Consider the following 10,821-nt stretch of genomic DNA (forward strand, 5'->3'; position numbering starts at 1 on the left):
CTTTGTGGAAATTCATTTATCGCTGTAGAGTCTGGAACGGATTAACCGCGATAAACGAGGGTTTACTGCAGAAACAATTATTTGGGAAAAGGCTGGGAACTATATGGCAAGAACAGGTAAACCTGTGAACAGTGGGGATTAGTAATGGATTGTGTTTCACTAAATTGCTGGAATTCTATAAGGAAGCACCAAAAACATACGAATAGGAAGGTGCAGATGGTATTTAAAAATAGCATACTTTAACAATCAATATTTAGTCCACTGCTGCTTTAGTATATAAACAATCTAGGTGAGAATATAAATAACAATCAGGTTAAGTTTGCAGAATGATGCCAAACTAGGTGGAATGGCAGATCATTACAAAGAAGCCTGGACAGAATACAGACAGTGGGCAGTGTTGTGGCAGATTAAATTTAAGTAATTGTAAGGTTTTACATGTACATAAGTTAGATTAAAATACACAGTGGTAGGTCTAAAAGTTGAAAGTATGCTTTATGAGAAGGAAGTAGGAGTCATTGTAGGCTCACCATTGTCTGCATCCATGCAGTACACAGAAGCCATTAAGAAGGCTAATAGGATTTTATGATATATATGTTGATATGTGAAGGACAAGTCAAAAGAGGTTATTCTTAATGTATTAGAATACATGTGGAGTTTTGTTCTCCATACTACAAAAAAAGACAAAGAAACACTAGAGAAAGTCCAGAGATGAGCAACTAGGTTGATTCTAGGACTGAGCGATATGAACTGTGAGGGAAAAGTTGAAGGAGTTGAACCTTTTCAGTTTAAGTTAATGAAAATTAATAGGGAACATCAGTGAAGTGTTTAAAATTATGAAAAGCATTAGTATAATGGATCTAAGCTGTTACGTAAACTGGATTCTTTCAACAAGGACACAGTTGGAAACTCATTAAAGCTTTGCATTTGACTCAAATGTTAGAAAGTTTTTCTTCACACAGAGAACCAAAGACACATGGAACAAATTACCAAGTAATATTGTGGAGAATTGAACATTAGGGGCATTCAAAACTGAACTTGCGTTAGTTACTTCTGAGACATTAAGTGAATTTGATAGGAGAGCTTGTTGGCCTGAATGACCATTTCATGTAAAAATTCTTGAAACAACTTCGTGATGATAAGCATGATACTACATAATAACTCAAAATACATGGAAGTTGCAGTGAACTTGTATGCATTGGGGATTCACACGTTAGTCCCCACCAATTATCAGAGGGGGCAATGGAAAGGTATCAGCACTCCCTTCCAAAAACTCTCCACTTGACTCTTGTAGTTGCTAGATGTGGAGGTAGTATATTGGCTGTTGAGTTTTTTATTAACACAGTTGATGATCGGTCAACGTCACACATTTTAGTCATTCAAATGTATAAACTCCATGTGGATTGCTTACAGCCTTTACTTGTGGAGGAAGTAAGAGCGGCGCAAGTCTGTGGTGAATAAACGTGGAGAGCACTTTAGCTTATCTGTCTGTCAAAAGTTGGTAGACCAAAAAGTATATCATAAACCATAGTTTCTCTTCTCTGACACATGTCTGTAAACCTACCTACATTAATAAAGTATTTTTATGTGTTTTTTCCAGATGAAAGATGCTGATGAAGGCACAGAAGATGGGCCAGTACAGCCAGTGCGTAAACGACGAGTACGGAAGGACTAACTCCCTTTCCCTAGTAGCTAATGTGTTTGGTTCGGTTTTTTTTTCTCAAGCAGTGTATGCCTGATAGCATGCGGGTTGCCCAGCTGCTAGCGAGGGATGACCACATAGATTCTATTCCAAAATCACTCATGTTGACATTCAGACCTTGAAGCCTTGTCTATTTTCTGGAATTATTCCTCTTTCTTTCCTTTGGTCTTCCCTTTGAAATAGTTCTGTTTGATTGGAATATTCACATTGTAAGTTGAACGACTCCAGATGTTGATAAATGAGTAAGATGAATGTGCAGCTACATCCTAACACTTGACACTTTGTTTTTTTTTACATTTGTTTGTTTGTTTGTTTGTTTGTTTGTTTGTTCTGAAGAGCTAATTGCATTTGCGTCTAAAATGATAAAAGATAGTGAAGTAAATTGTAAAACGCTATTTTTTCAAGTATTTATAGATGAATGTATGTCTGTTCTCTGCTGAGCAAAGATACACTGGAAGTATGTAACGCATGGTTTTAGTTTCATTCCAATCTTTTTTTTATTCTGCTTTTCCCAAAGAATGGTGGTGTTTTTTAAAGTGATGTAAGGGTTTAGCGGATTGAAGTGACTTAGGTTTGATTACCTGAAAATGAAAAAGTTTTAACTTTTTTTTTCTTTTAAGTATTAAACAAAAATAGAGATTTAGTTCTTCAGAATGACAGCCTCAAAAGTAGTACTCGAAGACAGCATTTTATTCAGCCCTCTGCGTAGCCGCTTATGAAATCATTTGATTTTAATTGGCAGTAAGTGGTTAAAACAAAAGATTTCAAAAGGGCGATTGAACATAGTGGGGTGAAATTGGTAGGAAACAGTTGGGTATTGGGTGCTGAGTGCAGCCCCTTTATGATCTCTGCCTGGAGCACTCTAGACTCGTGACCATTTACATTCAGAAATAATTGTAATAAATGAAGAATTGAAAAGACCACTTCTTCTGATGAACAGGTGCAGCGTGGACAAACAAAAGTAGAGGAGGCAGAATGTGTGGTGTTGGAGGACAGAAATCACCTCTTCAGTAAATTATAAAATATGTGCAAATGAGGAAGATTTTGACTTGCCAGCTTGTCGTGGTCAGTGGACAGCACTGGTGATTGTTTTTCCTCCTCTCTCTGTTGTTGTTTAAACTGAGAGAAGGCCTTGTTGATCTTTCCAGTTTCTGTGTCTTGGAATCTCTTTGTCTCTGTACATTATTTATTGTTCTACATTCCAGTTAAAGATTCCGTAAAACCAGAAATTTGCTCTTTACTGACTTAGGTGTCCAGTCTTCGAGGTTTTTTTTTTTATCAAAACTATCATGTTGATGTCTTTGATAAACGTTTCTGTGTGTCATTTTGTGTCTGACCCTTTCACTTTGGTCACAGTTTGTTCTGTGGCAGCCTTGTACTAAAATCATTTAAATCAATTACTTTCCTCATTGGCCAACACTTAGTACCCCCAATGGCAAAGAGAAAACAGCATTTTAGAAATGTTTGCTAATTTATTAACAATAAAAAACTGAAATATCCCATTGTCACAAGTATTCACACCCTTTACTTCATTGAAGCCCCTTTGGCAGAGATTATGGCCTGTGGTGGTCTTTGGATATGAGGCAACAATCCTCCCACATATGGATTTGGGTAATTTCATGCACATCCTCTCCAGGCGTATCAGGTTGGATGGAGACTCTGTCAGTGGGCAGTTGTTTTTCAGGTCTCTCCGGAGATGTTCAGTTGTGTTCAAGGCTGCACTCTGGCTGGGCAACTCAAGGATGTGTACAGAGTTGACCTTAAGCCACTCCTGTCTTTTATCCGTGTTGTATATACTTTGTGGTTTCGGTCATTATCTTGTGGGAAGGTCAACCTTCGGCCCTGTCTGAAGTCCAGAGCACTGTGGCTGGAGCAGGCTTTCATTAAAGATATCTATCTACTTTGCTCTTTTCAGCTTTCCCTTGACCCTGAGTAGTCTACCAGTCCCTGCCGCTGTATAACATCCCCATAGCATCACACTGCCACCACCAAACTTCACCATTCTCCCTTAGCATTGCTCGACTCTGGCCATTTTTGTCCTTTATTGAGACTCAAAGTCTGGTTCATTGTTTCATAATGTCTCATTGATTACTGTAATCCCTTCTTCATTTGCCTCCCTGCAAAATCTATGCAAAAGCTGAAGTACATTCAGAACTCCGCAGCCAGAGTCCTTACCCACACAAAGCATTTTCTTCACATCTCCCCTGTCCTCTGCCAACTGCACTGGTTACCGGTCCCATCAAGGATTAAGTTCAAGATTCTGTTTCTCACCTTCAAAACCCTACATAACATTGCCCCCCTCAACCTCACTTGGTTCCTGGATCCTTACGTTTCTTGTCACTCTCTCAGGTCCTCAAGCAGTAATGTCCTTACTGTCCCACGTACCAAACCCTCCACCCTGGGAGGCAGATCCTTAAGTGTTATGGCCCCTCAACTCTGGAACTCTCTTCCTCAGTCTCTCTGAGATTGCTCCTCTTTTTCCACCTTTAAATCTCAACTCAGAACTTTCCTCTTCGATGAACGTTTGTCTTCTGTGTGATCTTTTTTTTCCCCTTCTGTATGTAAAGCAACCTTGGGTTTGTGAAAGGCGCTGTTTAAATGCAACTTAATATTATTGGATTGGTATTGTACAGGTTGTTGAGCAGTCACTGATTTCCTCCAGAAACTACACTAATCCTGGTTTCATCAGACCAAAGAATCGTGTTTATCACAATCTGAGAGTTCTTTAGGTGCCCATTTGCCAAACTCCAAGCAGGCTTCCATGTATATTTTACTAGGGAGAGGTTGGTCACTCTGCCATAAAGCCAACATCAGTGGAGTGTTGCAGTAATAATTGTCTTCCATTTCCACACAGATTCCCTAGAGCTCAGCCAGTGGGACCGTTAGGTTCTTGGTCATGGCTCCTCTCCTCAATTGCTCAGTTTGGCTGGGTGTCCAGCTCTAGGAAGAGCTCCATTTAAGAACTGTGGAGACCACTGTGCTTTTGGGAACCTTCAATATTGCAAAAATGTTTTGTAGCCCTCTCCTTTTCTGTGCCTTGACATAATCCCACTGTCCCTAAGGTGTGCATGCAGATCCTTTGACCTCATGACTTGGTTTTAGCAGTGATGCACATTGTCAGCTGTGTGACCTTCTATAGACAGGTGTGTGAGAGTTTCCTAATCGTGTCTGGTAAAATTGACCACGGGTGCACTCCAAACCAGGTGTGGAATCAGCTGAATGGGATGCACCTGAGCCAGATTTTGAATGTCATAGCTAAGGGTCTGAAATATGCGAACATTTCTAAAATGCTGTTTTCATTGTGGGCGGCGCGGTGGTGCAGTGGTAGCGCTGCTGCCTCACAGATAGGAGACCCGAGTTTGCTTCCCGGTTCCTCCCTGCGTGGAGTTTGCATGTTCTCCCCGTGTCTGCGTGGGTTTCCTCTGGGCGCTCCGGTTTCCTCCCACAATCCAAAGACATGCAGGTTAGGTGGATTGGTGATTCTAAATTGGCCCTAGAGTGTGGTTTGTGTGTGTCCTGCGGTGGGTTGGCACCCTGCCCAGGATTGGTTCCTGCCTTGTGCCCTGTGTTGGCTGGGATTGGCTCCAGCAGACCCCCGTGACCTTGTGTTTGGATTCAGCGGGTTAGAAAATGGATGGATGGATGGATGTTTTCATTGTCATTCTGAGGTATTTAGTGCTGTCTGACGTGGGGAAAAATGAATTTGCAACATAGAAAAATATGAAAAAAAGTGAAGGGGTCTGAATAATTTCTGAACTCACAGGGGTGTGGCTCCTCGTTTGCTGGTCCACCTACAGTGACATTGTCTGCCTTGGCGGTGTGACCCCTTTTACACAGGCTGGTTGGAAACAGCAGTCAAGTGTGGAAGTGTCCGAGTTGTTCATGGGTGTCATCCCAGTAGATCAGGAGGAAGCCTGTCTTGAACAAATTGACCTCCTTGCGGTGTTGCATTTGGTTTTACTGTGTTACTCGACAATCCGCTGAGTTCAGGACCAGTGACTGAAAGGGACACCTTACCAGTAGTGAATAGGGGCCATAGAACTGACCAACGAGGATCTGTTTACTCTGCAGCTTAGGTGGTCTTCTATATGGTGCCACAATTCCATGCTTTTGTAGTATGCTGGAAGTTTAGATGGTTGTCATTAAGCAGGGGAGCCTCCACAGCTTTAGGAAGTGTACCCCACTTTGTGGTTTGCAATCCTAAAGCTGTTGCTCCATGGAAAAAAAATCACAGAAGTGTCCTCATTTTTAGCACCACACAGTCTCCTCTGACCCTGTGCAGCTCATTTGTCTGCTGATGATGGAGTTCTGCATAAAGTGATGTTAGGAGGGTGTTAATGCTGGGCGGGAAAGGGGGCACAACCCACACGCACGGTTCAGAAATCTAAATACCAAGTGTGCCGTTGAGAGAAAATTTCCAAATGTGATCCCCTCTGCAATCCGCTAGGTTCTGAGCGCTAAAAACAATCAACTAAACCAATAAAAACTGGGCAGACACAATGTCTACACGTCCTTAGCCCAGCATACAGCTCTGTATCTTTTTTTTCAAGTGCTGAGAAATTGCAGGACTAACACATTTTTGGTGACAAAGAGGGCACAATACGCTAAGTGATGAATCTGAAGAGATGACGCTGCATTAGGAATATGGAAGAATAATCCTGTGTTGGCAGAAATGCATTAATTTAATCAAATGTTCTGCAAAAACTGAGATAACCATCAGTTAAGTACATTCCGATGGTGGAGTTATGTTTTAGTTTTATTACAGACTTTAAGTTCTTAAAATTGTGAACAATTCTAAAATATGTATATAATTTGAAGAAATAGCAAGTGATATATTTTTTTTAATGTTTATTGGAAAGCTAAAGTAAATTACTCAGGATTGTGGAAGGGATCCAAATGTAAGATCAGGTCTTCACAAATACCGAGGGCTGCAATCGAATGCTTGTCAAGTACCTTTCTGGATTATTGTTGCCTCGATCCTTAAGTTAGTTTCGCCTCACAAGTGAAAACAGAATTATACCGACAGGGCAGTTTGTTATAAATGCTTAACCTTTAACCTTCAACTTACACATTTTGTTAACACCTATAGCCGTGTTTCAGTTAGTCTCTTTGTTAACATTTTTGTGCTCCAAAGCTCCATTTTATCCATCTGCAGACCTTTTAATTTAATTTAGATAAATGAGAGAGCAATGTTACTTTTTAACATTTAGCAACTTATGCTGCATCACTGGCTACAAAGGCGCATACTGCCGTACGTGCAGCAAAGGATTTACTGACATAATGTCTCCAGGTTTATAGTCTGAAAGTTCCTTCCAGATTGAAGCTAATCCCTGTTTACATATGTTTGCAAAATTGTAAAATGGTCTTGGGGAAATAAATATTTAATATAACGTTTCTGGCTCTGCTTCCTTTGTGCATGTCAGTTGCTTAATGAATATACTCACGGATAAGTTGGGGCTTGATTTTACAGTATAATTTCTCATATTTTATAATGTCGGTGAGAAAGAAAGAAAATAAAACATTATTAGCTTACATTCCTTTATGAGAAAATGCTGACCTCTAATACTATCAGAAGACCCTGTGAAGAATGTAAGCTCTTTATAACTAATGTAATGAACTGTAAGAATGTTTAACTAAAACTCGTCAATGATATAAGATATGCTTCCCGTGCGGTGCTTGATTGTTTGTTTTTTTATGTCTCTCTCACTCTCTCTGCCTGATGGGAGGGGATGTGAGCAGAGGGGCTGTTTGCACAGAGGCTGTTTGCTTAGAAGATACTGACGCTCCTCTAAAAAATGCCGCTTTATTGCGGTGCTTCGGCATACTTAAAAGCACTTATTTATTTTTTGATTGTTTGCTTTTCTTAGCGAGCGCTCTCTCTGAAATTCTCAGCTCCTGACGCGCGTATTCCTTTGAAGAGAAGATCTATTTGCATTCTTTTAATTGTGAGAAAGAACTGTCATCTCTGTCTTGTCATGGAGCACAGTTTAAACTTTGACTAAAGGGTGTTATTTCATGTCTAGAGGGCTCTAATAATGTTAACAGTGTGGGAGAGTTTTTATGGGCTTAAAATATATAAAAATAACCATACAAACATATGGTTTCTACTTAGGGAGGACCGAGGGCTTTTCGTGGTGACCCGGAGGTTCGTCACAGGAAGAGCGACGGACTCAAGAAAGGGACGATTTACCCTGACCCGAAGGAAAAGGACTTGTGGACTATTGGACTTTCATCTATCGCGGGGGATTCTGGAACGCATACCCCCAGCGATCGAGGAGGGATGACTATATATGTATATGTGTATATATATATATATATATATATATATATATATATATATATATATATATATATATACCAGCAGCGGAGAAGTAGTGTGTTAAAGAAGTTATAAAAAAGAAAAGGGAACATTTTAAAAATAACGTAACATGACTGTCAATATACAGTAATTGTTTTGTGAATGTTATTGAGTGTTGCTGTCATCAAGGATTTGATTATCATTATTTCTTTCAATCAGGTTCATATTTGTAGGATGTGTTGTGTTCAAGGTACATTCCGTGTTTGTCAATCGTTGTAAAGATTCAATTTCATTCATTGAATCCTTTCTTACTGCATCAATAAACAGCTCATCTTCCTCTTTATTTGAGACATCACACACTGGTTTTTTTTTTTACACTGTCTTCCTTTAGCGGGACATTGACTTTTTCCACCGTGTGCTTTGTTTCCGCAGTAGCTGCACTTATGAATATGCTTGTATGTATCAGACGCTTCATATTTTTTTGCTGCCTTCTCAATTGTGTAATTTGTTTTTTGTTCAGCACTCTTTGGAACAGTTGCTTTTTGTCTGTGTACTGCGTCGATCTCGTGCGATGTCCACAGCTATATTTAATGTTAGCTAAGACCCGGCACTTAAAAGTTTCTCTCACAGTTTCACTGAGTTTGTGCCAAACACCACCCTGACCATCTCATCTTCGTCTGCATAAGCACAGTCCTTCACCCGTGAATATTTAGCGGCAGTGTTTCTATTAGATTACCGCTGACGGACGGCCTTATATGGGAATTTGCACTAAATTACGTGGGAGGCGTAACTCCGCCTCCCACGGCCATCGAGCAGACGTCTATTATAGTATATGGACGAACAAATATGTTCCAGTTATAACCATTACGCGTAGAATTTCGAAATGAAACCTGCCCAACTTTTGTAAGGAAGCTGTAAGGAATGAGCCTGCCAAATTTCAGCCTTCTACCTACATGGGAAGTTGGAGAATTAGTGATGAGTCAGTCAGTGAGTGAGTCAGTCTTTTTGCCTTTTATTAGTATAGATTTGATTATTTTCCTCAATAAATAAATGACCAACTATAATATTTTTGTCTCATTTGTTTAACTGGTTTCTCTTTATCTACCTTTAGGACTTGAGTGAAAATCTGAAAATGTTTTAGGTCATAATTATGCAGAAATATAGAAAATTCTAAAGGGTTCACAAACTTTCAAGCACAACTGTATGTAATATCAACATTTAATAGCAATTGTCTGAAAATTGCACTTAATGCAGAAAACCTAACAATGTTTCGTAAGAAAAAATAAATTTTCAGAGACATTGGGTCTTAGTGACTCAGTTCAGGCTCTTGAGGGTAAAAATTTGTCCACGATTTAAATTTCATAATAGACCAGAATCCTGTTGAGGATTTTAAAAATTCTAAACATCCAAGCCGGGCCCGTGGGCCAGCTTTTAGTTTAACCTTTACAGATAACCATTTAAATAACCATCGATTTTTACTGTACAACTAACTTTCAAGGTGAAAAATTTACTATGTGGCATTTACCGAACAATAATAAAGTGGCAAGAATCCCCAAGATATAAAGTATAAGTAAACTGTTTAACGTAAAATTGATAGCATTAACTTAAAATCTTCAGTTAACAATAAACACAACGACGTTATAGTTACGTCAGTAAGTAACGCTGTGTCTAAGCGTCTGAAAGTCAGACTCCAAATTTCATTCTAAGAATTATTTTGAGGTTAATATAGCAAAGGAAAACTGTTCAGCTTCTGGAAAATTCTCATCTGGGCCTATTTCAGGAATTGGCCTAATGCGGCAGCATCAATAACACTCACCTTAATCCGGCCCTGCATGTGACTAGTTCTGTTTGGCAAGCCGGCTGCCCTTGCAGTTTAGTATGAGAGTTGTCACCCTGTGGTGAAGATGGCTGCGAAACTTAAAAATTACACCAAAGAGGAACAGCGTTCTGTCATACACTTTTTGTGGGTAGAAGGTGTGCCGGGAGCACAAATTCATGTCTGCATGTGTGCTCAGTATGGGGATAAAGATCTCTCTCGTAGAGTCGTCTACGAGTGGATTGAAATGTTCTAAAATAGTAGTGTGATGGATGCAGAGCACTCTGGATGTCCCGCTACAGCCACGACCACGAGGAATGAAGAAAGAACCCTGGAACTGATTAATGCAAAAAGAAGGTTTTTGCTGTTTGCATTAAAAAGTTGGTACAACGCTGGGAAAATCGCATCACAAAGGATGGTGACTAGGTAGAAAACGGATGTAATTTGTTTTTGAAATTCTTACTAAATAGTTAATTAAAAAGTGCACACACTTTTTGAGCATCTCTTGTTGCTGTGATTTTAACTGACTTTGGTTTTAATCATTTCATTTCTGAGATGTAAGGAAAGCCAAAGGATGATCGAGATCCCATTTGCATTGGAGTCATTCATACAATATCTATATCATTAAAATATCTGATAAAAAAGATATTGTGATGTGGTCCACAAAATACTTGGATGTTGATCTCAGAAAAAGGAAAATGGCTTTGAAAATGACTGGTGTGGCCACAGAATTACATAATGGGTTTCATTAACGGCTAAATGGGATATTGGATGGAGTGAACACGGTGGCCCTCAAGGACTGTTTGAAACCCTTGAGTTGCTGGTTAACTGTTGGCTTGCTTTGGATCTCTTTATTTTTTGGCAGATGGTAAAGGAAGAAAACAAACCTAGCAAGTCGGTCACCAGGACGGCTTCTGCTCTGCATTATGTTTACTGGTCACCAATTAAGAATGAAAAGCCACAGCCCTCCCGGAACTGAGCTTGACACCCCTGCAGCAAATGATGGAC

General features: G+C 39.7%; 1 protein-coding gene across 1 annotated transcript in view; it reads left to right on the top strand.

Annotated features, from left to right (window-relative positions):
• The window catches only part of clgn (calmegin), a 104,704-nt gene extending 101,533 nt beyond the window's left edge, over nt 1-3,171 (top strand). Inside the window, exon 15 of the mRNA XM_039751651.1 lies at nt 1,598-3,171. Within this exon, the coding sequence (XP_039607585.1) occupies nt 1,598-1,672 (75 nt within the window). The 3' untranslated portion in view covers nt 1,673-3,171. The remainder of the gene's footprint in view (nt 1-1,597) is intronic.
• Nucleotides 3,172-10,821: the final 7,650 nt, after the last annotated feature.

Source organism: Polypterus senegalus, chromosome 4, assembly GCF_016835505.1.
Source record: "Polypterus senegalus isolate Bchr_013 chromosome 4, ASM1683550v1, whole genome shotgun sequence".
Taxonomy (NCBI): domain Eukaryota; kingdom Metazoa; phylum Chordata; class Cladistia; order Polypteriformes; family Polypteridae; genus Polypterus; species Polypterus senegalus.